The 16708-nt window shown below is 36.7% G+C and overlaps 1 protein-coding gene across 2 annotated transcripts in view; it reads right to left on the reverse strand.

Moving 5' to 3' along the window:
• The window catches only part of ZFC3H1 (zinc finger C3H1-type containing), a 50749-nt gene extending 34055 nt beyond the window's left edge, over positions 1-16694 (reverse strand). For both annotated transcript variants that reach the window (XM_061124516.1, XM_061124506.1), the window contains exons 1-3: positions 15904-16694; positions 10940-11356; positions 1685-1749 (exon numbers count right to left, since the gene is read on the reverse strand). In XM_061124516.1, coding sequence (XP_060980499.1) covers positions 1685-1749; positions 10940-11356; positions 15904-16498 — 1077 coding nt within the window. In that variant the 5' untranslated portion in view covers positions 16499-16694. The remainder of the gene's footprint in view (positions 1-1684; positions 1750-10939; positions 11357-15903) is intronic.
• Positions 16695-16708: the final 14 nt, after the last annotated feature.

The raw sequence follows: 16708 nt of genomic DNA on the forward strand, positions 1-16708 counted from the left end.
AGATTGAAGTCCATGAGACTTTGGAGGGAGGGCAATAAGGGGGTCCTCTGGCATCCCCACTCCTTGAAGTTCAACACAAAGCTATGCATGTTTTGTCCCTTATGTGTATAAACAGAAAAGGAGGGAAAACGAAAGAGGCTAAGACTCAAAAAAATTAAGGCTCACTTAATCTAATAAGTGAATTATAATTATACTTTTAAAATCAAATTAAATTATTTAATTCTTAAACATAAAGAAAACAGTAGAGTCTATCTAGTGGTTTAACATTCTACAGACTATTATAAATCCCTAACTGAACTACCATCACATATTTCAGTAGTTCAGTTTACCCAAACCAGGATATAGTTCCTCTTTGCTTTCTTGGGAAATATATGTAAAAAAATGAGCTGAAAAATTATCATGAGTCTTTTTTACTTTAAGTCATTTAAACATCCAATTCTACTGCTTGGTACTGAAGATCTAGAGTCATGCTATCCAAAAAATGGAACCAGTAAGTCATGTGTGGCTATTTAACTAAAATTCAATGAAAACTTTAGTTTCACAGTCACACTAGTCACATTCCAAATGCTTAATAGGCACATGTGGTTAATAGCTACCATACTGGAGTGTAGATATAGAACATTTCCATTATTACAGAAAATTCTATAGGACAGTGCTGATCCAGAGTTTATCTAAAATAAAGCTATCATTACTGTTCCACAGAGACTTAAAAGTCTTTGATTATCTTTTGCTACCAGTACTTTTGGAATGAGAGAGACCACTGATACTGTCACTCAAAGCAGTTACTTGATCAGTAAGAAGAGTACTGAGGCTCATTCAAGCTCCTTGCTCTGATATCTAATTCTTATAAAACTTTAAGCAAGTCAGTTAATCTACACATCTGAACCTCAGTTCTTCTGTAAGAGATAATGTCAACCTACCTTATATAGTTATTGTTAGGATATTCAAAACCATATATAAATATATGCATGATTGCCTGTGGGTATATCTGTTATTTTATCACCCTTAAATTCAAGACCATCTCTTTCCTAAAACTTCTAAGGTGTTTTCATCATTTCAATTTACTCATAGAAAGAAACTGAAATCTTAACAGAAGAAACTGAAGATATTTCAGATAATCTAATTCAACAAACAAAAGGCTCGGCCCAGTGAGTACCTATTAAACGTCAAACACAGTGCTTGATGCTCTTGCACTTTACCCTGCTGAACCTCACAACAATCCAGAGAACAGATGACATTAAACTCATTTTGTAGAAAAGAAAAGAGAGGCAGGCAAAGCCTAAGCAGCTGACGCAAGACCACCCAGCTACTAAGAGGAACCAGAACTGGACGCCAGGTCAAGGTTTAACTTCAAAGCTTTCCCACAGTGTAATCCTCCCATAGAAAGGACAGAAAATGTCTGGAAGGAAAGCAAAAGTTTCAAAACACAAGCAGAAAGTTCACCTACAGATAACATATAGCACTTCAATTAAATATGTTAATTGAATCCAGTGGAGACACTGATATTCCAAGATCTCTCTCCAGATTTTATCTTTAAGGTTTATATCCAAATGAACGTACAGCAATGATGAAAAAAAAAAAAAAAGTGAAAAACAAGACAGAACTTTCCATTCAAGAGAACAGAGTAAAGCAGAACAAGAATCAATCTTACAGAGATATCCAATCCCACAAAGCATTATCTTACCTTTTCAGACAGAATATCTGAGGCACTAATTCTTCTGGTTAAATTTTGTTCCTTATCTTCTAATCCTTTAAAATAAAACAGCATACTTTGAATGCTTTAAAAGACTGCTACAATCAATTTAAAATAAAATGCTACGTGACATTTATACTAATAATTATTTTTAAAGGTCTCAATAAAGGGTTTCATTTTCTCAATCTCTCCATCAAAAGGAAAGAATGTTGCCAGAATGAAAATTTGAAAAAACTTTACATATCAGCTTCATTTCTGAAAGTTATAAGGCAAAAATAATTCAAAACAATAAAATATACATTAAAACTGCACCATGATAAAAATGACTTCTGAATTAAAAACAATTATTTCAAATAAGAACAGAATTTAGAGTAGATAGGCAAAAAACAAAGCTTCCTTACTAAATAGATAATACAGAAAAAAGAATATATGATGACTAATTCAGACCTTTGAAGCTGAAATGAATTCAAACATTTAGAGATAGTATTGATTTATTAAAAAAATGTCCTCAGGACTTTCCTGGTGGCCAAAATGTACTAAAAACAAAAAGAAGAAGAAGAAGAAGAAGAAGAAATGTTCTCTATTTATCCAAAAAAGTATTTGTAGAAGTAGATTAAATGACAAAATTAAGTCCGTCCACACATCTTCCAGAATTCTAGCCTCGAACTCATATTTATGATTAAGTTATTACAAAATCTTACTTATATATTATCTAATCTGGGCTTTCCCTGGTGGCTCAGTGGTAAAGAATCCACCTGCCAATGCAGGAGATGCGGGTTCAACTTCCCAGGGCTTGGGAAGATCCCCTGGAGAAGGAAATGGCAACCCACTCCAGTATTCTTACTTGGGAAAACCCATAGACAGAGGAGCCTGGGGGGCTACAGTCTGGGGTTGCAAAGGAGTCAGACATGACTTAGCAACTAAACAACAATATCATCTCCTCTACAACAGCTCTACAAACCATGCAATTAAGTTATAGTACCTACGTAACAGCACTGAGACTCATAGCTAAAACAGATTAAGTTAAAAACTAAGAAAATCTCTCAAGATGACACAACTGGATTTGCAAAGCTAGGATTCAAACTAGGTATAAATTCCAAATCTAGGTTTTTTTCCGTAATACCACTGCCAGTATTCCAAATATCTTAACTTGATTGCTCAAGATCTACTGGTAAAAGAACAGGCAATTTATTCAATACATAGAATTAATCAACTACCCTAAAAAAGTAAATGGAAGGCAACCACCGAACTTTGAGTTAGGTCAGTTCTGCCATATTGCTTGTTTTGGAAATACAAATTTGTTGCAACATGATTGACAGATTAGAAAATAATTTGAGGACAATACAAATTTCACATTTGCTTATGTACAATTTGTGTCCAAGAAACACTACGAGAATGCAGAAAGCTGCACCCAGGTGATCCTGGTAGGAGCCATGTAGGAATATACAAACCCCACAGACTCTGAGCAATCTACCAGCTCTTCATTTCACTGTACATAAGTGATGAGCCACACCCATCCCCATCTGATGTTACAATTTACTGTCCAATTTCACATAACCTCCCTTGCTCTACTCACAGTAACTTGTAAAGTAGAGCTGCTTCCACTTGTAACTTGTAGCCTGCTTCCACAAACACATTTTAGGTCTTTCTCAAGGTAAAGTGACATTATAGTATTTCAGGCATTTTTACCCATTTAATGTGTAAACTTGCACTATCATTTTTATTAGATTGCAATCTTTTTTTTTATGTGCCACTGACAAGGTTGTTGAGAGCCTTTTCCCCTAACATGATTTGCCCATAAACCCTGTGGTTTTTATTGTGTAATTCCAGTGTAGTGATTTTCAGGAATGCATGTCACCTTATAGCAAAACTGACCATACTTCAAAGAATACCAGAATAGTAATAACTATTACATAAAAATTAACAGGAAAAAAAAAAGACAGACTTTCCATAATAAATGTAAAAAGAACTGAACTTTCGTCCGACATGAGAGCAATCATTAAGTTAGGCGAAGTCTATTAGTTGATGAGGCTCTCTATAAAAAGGTGGTAGCACCTCCCTGTAAGGGAAGTAAAAGCAACTATCCACTAAGCTGGCAGATACCTAATGAGCACAATGTCACCTGAAAAACAAGCACAAGCCATAAATTTCAGACCATAAATTCAGCTTCACACAAAGATTAATAAAAGCAGGTTATGGTTTAATTGACCAGATACGTGGTTTGGTCCTTTTGTCCTACCACTGTCATAGGTCTTTACAATATTATTATGTCAATTCCTACTCAATACTTCCAAAATGAAAATGGGTCTTGTGCAGCCACGTAGTATTTTTAAAATTATTACCTGAAATTCTAAACTGAGCAAGAGATAGTCAGGATTTGGGGGTAGTTGAAACCATAACAACTGGACTTTCCTGGTGGTTCAGTGGTTACAAATCCACCTGCCAATGCAGAGGACATGAATTTGATCCCTGGTCCCAGAAGATTCCTCATGCCGGGGAGCAACTAAACCCAAGCACCACAGCTACTGAGCTGTGCTCTAGAGCCTGTGAGCCACAACTGCTGAAGCCTGCGTGCCCAAGAGCCCATGCTCTGCAACAAGAGAAGCGACCACAATGAGAAGCCCACACACTCCACCTGGAAACTTAGCCCCTACTCACCACAACTAGAGAAAGCCTGCACAGCCAAAAATAAACAAACAAACAACAAAAAACTGTAACAAATGAGAACAACCAAGGAGAAGAGAACACCAAAGATATCAACAGATAAGAAGTTATAAAGGAAAAGTGTTATAAAATAAACAAACAGGAAAGTCAGAAGAAAGTTGTAAGAAATTACTGATGTGTATAGTATCATTGAAACCCTGAAATTTCAAGATTAATGAGAAAAGTATCACTGAATGTAATAGATGTGTCTACTCCCTTTAGAATACTCTCGAAGTTGCAGCCAGGGTGAGTCTTTGAGAATACAAAACAAACTATGCCAATCTTTTGCTCAAAATCCTGTAACACCTCCTGTTTCACTCAGAATAAAAACTAAAGTTCTTATAACATACTGCATGATCTGTCCCAGCCATTCTCTCCGACCTCTTTTCTCCCACTATTCATCCCTCTCACTCCCTCTTCTTTAATGGCACTGGCTTCCCTTTTACTCCTCAAATGTGCCAGTACCCCTCTGCCTAAGGGTCATTACTCTAGTTCAGTGAGTCTCAAAGTTTAGCGGGTATCAGAATCAACAGGAGGGTTTGTTAAACACAGACTGCTGGGCCCCATTTCCAGAGTTTCCTCTTTAGTAGATCTAGGGTTGCTGTTGTTCAGTCACTCAGTTGTGTCCAACTCTCTGCGACCCCATGGACTGCGCATATCAGGCTTTTCTGTCCTTCACTATCTCCCAGAGTTTGCTCAAACTCATACCCATTGAGTCAGTGATGCCACCCAACCATCTCATCCTTTGTCGTCCCCTTCTCCTCCTGCCTTCAGTCTTTCCCAGCATGGTCTTTTCCAAGGAGATCTGGCATAGGGTCTGAGAATTTGCATTTCTATTAAGTTCCCAAGTAAAGAAGGTCTAACGACCACAGTTAAAAAGCCAATACTCCAAACTATCTATTCTCTTTGCTTGGAAACCTCTTTCCCACATGTACACATCTGGCTATTCCCCCACCATCTTCAAAGCCTTTGTTTAAATCTCACCTTCAAATGCAGGCCTCTCCTGATCACTCACTAATACTGCAGCCTGTACCCACTGCCTCCATTCTAACTCACTCACTGCGATGCTTTTTCTCTCTCTACAACTGTTACTTAGTCATCATAATTACTGTTTCCTCGTCTTAAAATGCAAGCCCACAAAGGAATAAATGATTATTTATTTTTTTCACTGATGTATTCCCAAGAGCCTGGAACAAAGTGCTCAACTAACTTTTGAATGAATGGAAGAATGAAACAAAAAAATGAAAGAAAATGAACAGTAAAATCTGCAACTAGGTTAAAGTAATCTTGCCCTGAGTAGTTTCAGTACTCTGGTAGGGGCAGACAAGCAAACTGCATTGAGTTAGGGAGGTACTGCATTGAGATGTAAAGTGAAAAGAGTCAGCACAGACTGGCCTTTCTGGTAGTCTGGTTGAAAAGACAGAAGTTAAGGGACAAGGTAGAATGGGGAGGAGGGACTGTTCAGATTTGGGGATGGAATACACCAGTGTGTTTATAGTAAGCACTCCTTAAGAGAAAAGTGGTTAAAGAGGCCACAGAATAAAAAACCTTTGGAGTAAGATCCCAGAGAAGGTGAGAGAAATTAGAGCCAGGAATCAGGTTAAGACAAAGTGGCCAAAAACTTTAAAGAGGGTCACCACTTCCTCACAGTAGAGAACTGAAATGAAAATTGATATGGATATAAGCTTACAATTAGGAAGTGAAAAGTTAGAAGTTGAGTGAGATCACCTGAAATAGGAGGCAACCTCACAGACTGACAACAGGGATAAAGGTTGAATAAATGGCCTGAAAAAAGAGAAATGGGGGGGGGGGGGGGCGGGGCGGTGGAAGCTGACCCATAGCAACCAAAAGGTTTAATGGCAAAGCAGCAAGTTTTGCTGAAGACTGGGGAAGGGGTGCATGTGTTTTAACACTAATCAATATAATTTCTTGATTCAGATAAATTTCAGCTTTTTTGGTTTTCTTCCCTTTTACACTGTTGCCTGTTATATTTCTAAAGCAGACATCTGATCACATCATTTTTCTGTTTAAAAATATTTGATGGCTCACCTGAGGTTTAAAGAAAATCTAAATCCCTTAAGCAAGATATTCAGTGCCCTTTGCATTCCAATCTCAACCTGTACTTTTATAAATTTATATCCAACCACTCAATAAACATACGTATATTTCACACTGCACCTGTATTAGATCAATCTCAATATCCTTTAAAAGTTCTTTAGGCTTTCAACTGCTCATTTGGTTCCTTCTGATGGGAATTCCCAAGTGGAAAAGATACATCCTCCAAGACATTACCATCAAACATTACCGTCACAATGAAAACTTTCTAAATCCCAATGAAGGTAGTTGATCCTTCCTTTGCATTACTGCAGGCTGTCATACATAACTCATTATATTCCATATTTGTCTATGTGTCTTCTCTATCCCACTGGGGTATAATCTTCGAAACTGCCTGTCTGGAATCATGGTGCTAAACTGAGGAGGAATAAACACGTCCCTAGGAATGTGTAACCAGAATCAGTCACCACTTGGGTTTGCAATCAAATTTACATCACATGAGTTGCCTGAAGAGGTCAAATATAACATAGTCCCAAATCAAAAGTCTACTTAGCTCCTTGGCAAAAGCAAATCCTCGCTAGGAAATTCACCTTTGTACAGGCCACCAAAACTCCCTACCAAAATAATTCAGAGGACAATGAACACCTTACTTTAAAAAAAAACAACAAACAAAAAACACTAAACATGCAAGAAAAGAAGGTACCAAAAAATGAGAACCAGCAGGGATAGCAAAAATTAGAAATTAGACCCAGATACCAGAAACTAGCAGGCAAAGAGGAAAATCAAAACAAGCCCATAATTAAAATGTTTAAAGAAATAAAGATAAATTTGAAAAACAGAAGAAAAATTTTAAAAAATGACCAAAGAACAAAATAAAAATGAAACACTAAAACAAAAACTGTAACTGAAATTTAAAATTCAGTAAGTGGGCTTAAGGCCAATCAGACAAGAGATAAAGAATTTGAGAACTAGGTGGACTGAAAGATACATCAGAGGACATTTTCCAGAATGTATCACACAGTTACAGATGCAAATTTAAGAGAAATGAAAGGTGAAGTGAGATGATTTACTAAAACATACTGATACAATACAGAGTTCAAAAAAAAGAGAATGGGACAATATAAGAGATAATGACTATTTTCAGAATCAATGAAAACTAGGAGCAAAACAAGTCCCAAGCTGAATAAAAATAAAAAATACAATTAACATATCACAGTTTAACAGTAGAGTATTAAGACAAAAACAGGGTCTTTAAAGCAACTAGGGAAAAATGATAGATTACCTTCAAATGAGAAACTGTTAAGATGGACAGCTGACTTTTCAAAGTTAACCATGGAAGCCAGAAAATATCTTCAACATATTGATAATATATTAATTAACTAATCTAGAATTCTAAACATGGGAAAACTGTCTTTTAAGGGGGTAAACAGAAGTAACTTTTTCATATGGTAGACACAAACTATTACATGGAAATTCTTAAAAACGTATTTTAAGCCTAAGTGATTCTAGACATAAAAGAGTGAGTCAAGAAAGAGTTAAATACATGGCCAAAGGTAGGCAAAAACTGTCCTTGTGTATCAGGGAGAGGGTAAATGCCTTAATTAACTTTAAACACTGGTAAGAATTCATGTTACAATTCTTAAAGGAATCAAAATGAGACCAAAAACTTAATACCTAACTGTCAAACCAGTAAAAGAAAAAAAAAAATTTTAAACAAACAAAAAAAAAGAGGCAAGAAAGAAAAAAGGGAAATACAAAGATCAGTAATCATGAAAAAGTGTGAACAAATTATATTTGTCTTGTCAAAAGACAAAGATTATCAGGTTAAATTACAAATGAAATCGGTTCTATTTAATGTGCAAATAACCTTTGGAACAAGAAGATACAGAAAGACTGAAAGGATAGGCAATGACATACAAAAAACATACACTTCTGAAGAGAAAGATGGTGTGGCTGGCTATTAATTTGAGACAAAATAATCTTTTAGGCAAAATTACTACTAGACATAGAGGTCACTACATAGTAATAAGAATAATAATTCCCTAGCCTCAATGTATTTAAAGTAAAAACTGAAAACCAGAAATCCACCACCATACTGGCAGACTTTAGCAAGCCTCTCAGTAACTGATAGATCAAGCAGGTCAAAAAACTGTTTACATCTTCCTTCTAAGATGTGAACATAAAAGCCTGATCTAACAACCCAAACATTCCTTTCAAACACACAAAGAACTTATAAAAACTGATCACATGCTAGACAATAATGCAAGTCTCTAGAAATATTTCAAAAGATTGGTACCACATAGGTCTCTGACAATGTTGACTGACTTACAAGTGGATAACAAAAAAACAGCTAAAAACCCTACATTCTTGGAAGTTAATAGTTCCAAATAACCTACAGGCCAAAGAACAACAAAAATGAGAAAAATACTTAGAACTGAATGAAAAAAATGTACATATCACAAGCTGAGATGCAACTAAAATAGAAATCTTACAGCCCAAGTGAAAACTGCTCAGTCGTGTCCAACTCTTTGCAACTCCATGGACTGTACAGTTCATGGAATTCTCCAGGCCAGAATACTGGAGTGGGTAGCCGTTCTGTTCTCCAGGGGATCTTCCCAACCAGGAATGGAAGTGGGGTCTCCTGCACTGCAGGTGGATTCTTTACCAACTGAGCTATCAGGGAGGCAAAATTTATAGCCCAAAATGAGGCTAATAGAAGTTTATACCACAAAACGATGTCAATAGTAGAGAGGCTAAGAATTAATGAGTGAACAAGCAGGGAACTTATTTCTGAGGAAATTTTAAAAGGTATGGGGAGATAAAATTTATAAACGCTACGGATAATAAAAAGGTAAGACATTTAAGAATAACTTAGTATAAACTGTTCAACTTACAGGAAATGAACACATTACTAGAAAATTACAGTTTACCTAAACTGCTTTACCCAGAAATAGAAAACCTGAACAGCCAGAAAAACTCCATCCTGCCCCAGATAATTTTACCTGCAAGATCTACCAAATATCCCAGGAATGAGTACAACCTTAAACCTATTTGAAAGAGGGAAAACCACTCAACTCATTATGAGCACTGTAACTTTATACTAGGCTCCCCCTTCCCCCACCCAGTAGAGAATCAGCCTGCAATGCAGAAGATAAAGGAGGGGCAGGTTCAATCCCTGGGTTGGGAAGATTCCCGGGAGGAAAAACTGGCAACCCACTCCAGTATTCTAGCCTCAAAATCCCATAGACAGAGGAGCCTGGCGGGCTACAATTCAGAGTCACAAAGAGTTGGACACACTACCAACTTTATACTAAAACTTGCAAGGAAAAACAAGGAACAAAGCTACAGGCTATGAACATAGATGAAAATTTCTAAACAAATATTAGCAAACCTTTATTTATGAAGGTTTTATAACTGCCCCAAACTGAAAGAACCAAATGTCCCTCAAGTGGGAAATGGATAAAAAAACTGTAGCAAAGCCATACAATGGGACATTCAACAGTAAAACAGAATGAACTACTGATACATGTAACCACATGGATCAATTTCAAACACACTAATCAAAGAAGCTAGGATTAAAAAAATGTTCTACATGACTCTATTTATATGACATTCTGGAAATGGCAAAAGTATAGGGTCAGAAAAACAGACCAGTGGTTACAAGTGGGGTTGGTGGCATGAAGGAACTGGCAGGACTTAATGGAACTGTTCTACATCTGAACAGTGATGGCTGGCAATGACTACCCAACTGCTTGCATCTGTCAAAACTCAAAAAACTACACAGTTAAATAGATAAATTTTTACTGCATCTAAATATACACTCTCATAAAAGAAGAAAAGGAAAAATGAACAACCCATATCCATGATGTATAAAGATAATGTATCATGAACTAGCTGGATTTATCCCACTCATACAACAGTGGTTTAACTCTATAAAAATCAATTAATATAATCCATTACACTAATAAACAAGAAAAATTAGATGCTCTTCTTCATAATGAAGAAAAAATATCTGATAAACTTCAACATCCATTCATGCTGAAAATTTCAAACAAGGAATGGGGGTGAGGTCTGAATTCCTACAATAAACTTAACCAACACTATGTCTAAAAGTAAACAGCAAAGAAGGGATATATGTATATGTATGGTAGATTCACTTGGCTGTACAGCAGAAACGCATTGTAAAGCAACAAAACTCCAATCAAAAAAAAAATAAAAAATTTAAATGGCAAAAGTATCCCCTGCAAGTTAGGGAACAAAAGTGCCCATTACCACTTATGTTAAAATTGTATTATTAGCCCTGATCAGCACTTAAGGCCAAAATCAAACAGAATTTGTCATCATCCAACAATATGACTGTCTATGTAGACAGTGCAAAAAGAATTCAGACAAAATATTAGAATCATTTCAATGAAGTACACTACCAAAATAAACAGTTACCCCTTTGAAGGAAATGTCATCACTAACTGAAATTTTAAATCCCATTACCTGGACTAGATTCAGTAGTGTCAGATTTCAGGGAAAGCTGTTTTGTTCCATCTTTAACTTTCTTCAATCGGTTCCTATCTCCTGGTAAAGTCAATTTTTGCCTGAGTGGTTTTAATTCAAATGCCTGAAAAGTTTTGACCTGTGTTTTCTCCTCAGGAGCTACTTCTTTACTTGAGTCTTTTATAATACTGACATTATCAGTGCTTGTTTGGTCCTCAAAGTTCAACGTTTTAGGATCTTCTTGCACATTCTCCTCTTTGCTACTCAAAGCCAGTTTTTCATCCTTATTGATGCACTCTAGTTCCAACTGTATTTGCTTATACTTCAGAAGTAAATCTTCAAACGTTTCTTCCCCACAGTTTTCGCTTTTTGATGAATAATTCTGTTTTCTTGATGGAGACCTTCCAAAACTTTTGGCTAAACAGCGTATTAAGGAAACCAGTTGCCAAAAATTTTCCAGTTAATTTAACAAAAACACATTAAGTTATGGATGAATTGTCTCCCTTTTTTGTGTTTTTCAAAGATGAATTGATATTTTAAAATTACTAAATTCCATTTAACACGTGCTGTTATGTGTTAAGCACTCTCATTATGTGACCATATTTCAAATTTAACAAGTATTCATATAAACAGTCCACTTATAAGATCACCAGTGTCACTTATTACCCACAGTATCCACAGGAACAGCACCTAGTTAGCTTACAGCATCCTTCTGAAGGGATCAGGAAAGCCCATAATAAGCTGGTTGTTAAAGATTTGTTTCTGAAGGAAGAAGGAAGAAACTGAATGGTTTGTCACCGATGTTGATAATTTACACTTCAAATAATCAGAAGACGTTTCTTCTTTTTAATTAATTTCTTCTCATCTCAAATTTTTAAAAAGAGATAAAAAAATTTAACACTGATAATTAATAGTTAAGACTAAGTTATGAGTAAGAAACACTGTATTGAAAACCTAACACATAGCTATCTTAGAACTCATCAAGTATACTAACATCCAAAATAGGTACAACTAAGACAATGAAACCATTTTTTTAAAAAAACACCTTAAGTTGTATTCAAGATGTATCTTCTAATTTTTCCTTGAAGGATATCTAAAACCTGTTATTTTTGGTCTTTCTTTTCTTTAACATAGTGATACATAAAACATAACTTCATGGTTGGAAGTGGCTACAAAGTTCCAAACTAAAATTTTTATTCAAAATAATTCACACATGTAAGAACTGTTCCACCTCACTTCTCCAGTCTAGAAATTAATAAAAGACAAGTATTTTATTTGGTTTTAACACAATAAGGCATTAATAGATCATTAAACTGGCTAGGATATAACATTACATTTCCCTAAATATAGTTTCTTCTGTGAAACAACTTACTGGACAAACAATCTGCAAAGATTTTTAAACTTCTCTAATAACCAATTTAAGAACGGGAATTACCACCAAGTATTTTAGAAACTAAATGACCATTACAACTGAAAATCTTTAAAAGTTCTGCAGCAAAATTGTTCTAGCAAGTCTTTGGTTTTCTGATCTCCTTGTTAGAGCTAGGTTTGAAATAATACTGGTTTCTCATTACCTCCTCAACCAAATGGAATCTGGCTTCTGCTGGCTGAGTTTACCCATCGTGTTTTCAAACCTTATTCCATCTGATTTCTCTAACTCTTTGTTTCTCTAGGTTTTGGGGTTTGTTTTGTTTTTTTTTTTTCTTTAATGACATCTTTCTCTCCCAACTGCTTCAACAATAGTGTTCTCCAGTGAGTCCTACTTGGTCTCTCTCTTTTCATTCTGAGCATTCTAGTGCACTCCCATAGTTCTGCCTGGTGGTAGGTATTTGGGGTTCTATCTCCCACAAGCCATCTTCCATCCTATTGTTAATCTTTCTAGAACACAAATCAGATCTTATCCTTTGTTTTAATCTCACTAAGAATAGAGTCCAAAATCCTTACAATGGCATATAATGCTTTCATGATTTCCTTCCAATCTTACCTCTTCCAGGTTTATCACAATTTATGCATAGCTTTGTGTCTAGGTTTTTCTGGTCTTCAAATTGACCCCAATTCAAAGGCCCTCTGCTACATGAAGCTAGATAATTATTTGCTCACCCACCCCACCATTACATACTCTTTGTACATAAACTTGGGTAATTATCTACATTTAAATCTCACTTTTTCAAGGGAGTCACAGCAACTAAAAAAATAAGACTGGAGTCCCTGGAAACATTCAGAACGAGAAAAGATTCAATACACTAACAAAAAATAAAATAACTAAAGGACAGGAAAAAAGGAAAATCAACTGAGCTATGACTAATTAATCTCCTTCAAAGCTAAATGAAGTCTCCTACTTCTACCTACACAGAACAGTTAGGATGAAACCAACACTTAAATGATTTAATAAGAAACTGGTCAACATGGAGCTTCTAACTGAAATCCGGCTTATGTTAGCTGTGACCAGATTTGAAAAGTTTAAGCTGCAGCCATCCAAAGGAGACATATGCTAAGACTGACTGACTAAGTGCCTATCAATAAGGAAAATTAAAAATGAATGAGAATGAAAATAACTACCTCCAACAGAATCTGGTTTATTCTATTTCATTAAAGCTGCATCTAGCATATTTTAATTATTACTGAAAAAGTTTTAAAAAATACTCACCTGTACTCATGCTACTTCACTTCTACATTACTGAAATAAGTCACAGAATAACTCTTATTCTTTCTTAATGCAATACTTGTAACATAAAAATGTCACTATTACAAGCATACAGTGGAAATAAAAATTAAACTTAGTATAATCATGATATTAAAGGAATTTAAAGTAACAAAATCTTTTATTACAAAATTTATTTGCTCCCGTTACATAAAAGAGGCTGGGAACTATGTTTCTCTTCACAAGTTTTTATAAAGAATTCCACCTCTAGGATGGATTAATGTTACTTCACAAGGAAAACAATGAGCAGAGGATCAAAACAATCATCCCTGTGCAGGATGTGCGAAAAGAAAAACAGCAAGACAGCTCATTTCTGATGAGTTACTACAGAAATCAGACTGGATACTTTCCATACTTGTTTCACAACACCATATGCTTGTTCATTAATAAAAACATCTAAGGTTAACAATTAATAAAGGTATATGGCAGAGGCCAAATTGATATCGAATGCATGGACAGAAAGAAGGCAAAAGCAGGAAGTAGGCAAGTCCATGCATCACCTCCTTCTCTAACATAAAATAAACTAAGAAAAAAACTTTAAGCTCCCATAGTACTTTTTACATACCTCAATTTGAACTTTTTACACTGAATATAATTAACATTTGTCTCTTCAACACACAAGTTTCATTTTTGTATTCTTTTTTAACTTTTTAAAATTTTTTTTTTATTGAAGGATAATTGCTTTACAGAATTTTGTTGTTTTCTGTCAAACCTCAATCATTTTTGTATTCTTAAATAATTTACGAGTCTGTAATTAAACAGCTCTTCTGTTCTTAGGCTCAGAACCGACAACTAACAAATCCTTGGTTTAAAAAAATATCTTGGGCTAAGGGTTTCTATCTTTATTCAAAGAACATTTTCTTTTTAAAAGTTAAATACCTATGTGATTTTTTTTCTGAAACAATCCTGGAGTGCTCCTGACCCAACTTGTGGTTGCATAAGTTTTTTCAGAGCACTAGCATCAGAAGCTCCTCCTCCTTATCTAAACTACATTTCTGGTCCTCTTTCTATCCTGATATCTGGCAAAGACCATTTGGTCTTAACTATTCTGTGAAAATAACGTTGCCTGTCTCCCCAACAAATGTCATTACATGTAAGTTTCATATATAATGAATATATTAAAAAATCACTACAGCATGGAAATTACAATCAGCAATAAGTATTCTCAATAAACTATTTTTATGCAGTTATCATGGAGACAAGACACAATTATCATGGAGTATGTCAAGACACAGTTCTACAAATAATCTGAAAGAGAATATTAATTAATCACTATGAATATACATCTGCATCACTTTGTTGTATCTTGAAATACATATCCTAAACGTAAAAAAAAAAAAAACACTTTTTAAGGGTAGTTCTACAAACACATCTTAAAATAGCAAATCCTCAGATGAATAAACTCAGGAATGTGTAAGATAACTAAGAATAAGATTAGAGGGGACAAGAATCAGATATTTGCTATTTTCCTCCTTAACCTCTCCATTAGCTCCACCTCCCCAAAAACCCCATGGTTTCCAATACATTAAAATAAAAATGCTGGTAAGTTTCATTCTCTCTCTGGTCCACAATTGTCTGCACCAAGAGTTATAAAATGCCCAAAATATGAACATAAGAAATAGAGAAGTTAAGGAGGTAAAGCTTCTGCCAATGATACATGAATTTCAAACCTCTGAATTAATAGTTGGTGACACCACGGTTTTTTTCCCCCCCAACTTAAAAACGCAGCAATGTATAAGAATAAATCAAGAAAAGTTAAAAAAAAAAAAAAAAAAAAGAATCACAAATAAAAACATTAGGACTCGGTGTATCGACACTTCATAATCTTCAATGTGGCAATGCAATACGATATAAGCAACAGTATTCCTCAAACTTTTTACGGCTAATACTTTTTTCTCCCTCTAACACTCTAAAACAACTTCACATAATAAAGTTTACTAACAAAAACAAAGGCTAATGAAACCTGGACTTGTGATGCAGTATTTCAAATCTGATTTTACACTTAGATTCCACTAGTTTGGCCCCCATCCAAAAACAAGTTACTGTTAAAAAAAGCAATATACCCAATCAAGCAATTTTAAGAAATAGCGCGGCAGTTTGACACACCGGCTTTACCGAGGAACCACCTACGTTAAATATATTGACACAATGACAAATAAGCGGTTCTGACGGTTCAGAAAAGTTACTCATCTCATAGACCCAGTAATGACGCTAAAGGGAACTTTAGTGACACACCCAGGGCAGACCGCCACGTTAAGGATACAACTCTTCCGAGGTGGAGAGGGCTCTCGCCAGCTCTGACTGCTGCCGAATCCGGATCCCGCTCCTCCTCCCAGAGGTCTGCCCCCCGGCTTGCCTCCTCGCTCACCCCCTCCTCGTCCCCGACTCCAGCGACTCCCACCCCGGTAAGGCCTGCCTCGAAAACGGAAACGGTCCAAGGCGATGTGGCTCCGTTCCCAAAACGACGGCCGGGGGCTGCTTTCGGACAGGGAGCTGGAAGGCATCCTCACGGAGGGCGGGTGAGACCGGAACGGCTCTTTGGGTCGGTAGCTGCTATGTCCCCTGAGGTGGCCCCGCTCTGACGCGTGCCGCGAGCGTGAGAAATTCCTCAGCTGCAGCTGAGAAGAGGACGACGACGAGGAGGAGCCACCGCCTCCGCCGGATCCACCGCCCCGGGCCGGGTGAGGAGGCCTTCGCCGCGGGTACGGTAACAGCCCGCCGCCACTACTACTGCTGCTGCTCCGGCTCCGTATCTGACTGTTATTATCGTCGTCGCTGATCTCCCCATCTTCAAGCTCCCCTTCTTCCTTAGGCGAGAGGCCACTGGAAGCCAGGGCCGGAGTATCTGCGGTCGCCATCCCGGGAACAGCGCTTTCCACACAACCTTAGCCCTCTATCCGGGGATCCGCCCGACTACTGCGTTCCTCTTCGGCTTCCTTCTTTCCTAACGGACCCGGTCGGTGCGGCCTTATCCTGTTTGGAGACCTAGCGGGCTCTGCTCCCCAACTTCCCCGCACCCCAGCTCTTTCTCGCCGGACCGTCGCAACCCTCTTCCCTACCCTAGCGCC

The sequence above is a fragment of the Dama dama genome, chromosome 3, assembly GCF_033118175.1.
Source record: "Dama dama isolate Ldn47 chromosome 3, ASM3311817v1, whole genome shotgun sequence".
NCBI lineage: Eukaryota > Metazoa > Chordata > Mammalia > Artiodactyla > Cervidae > Dama > Dama dama.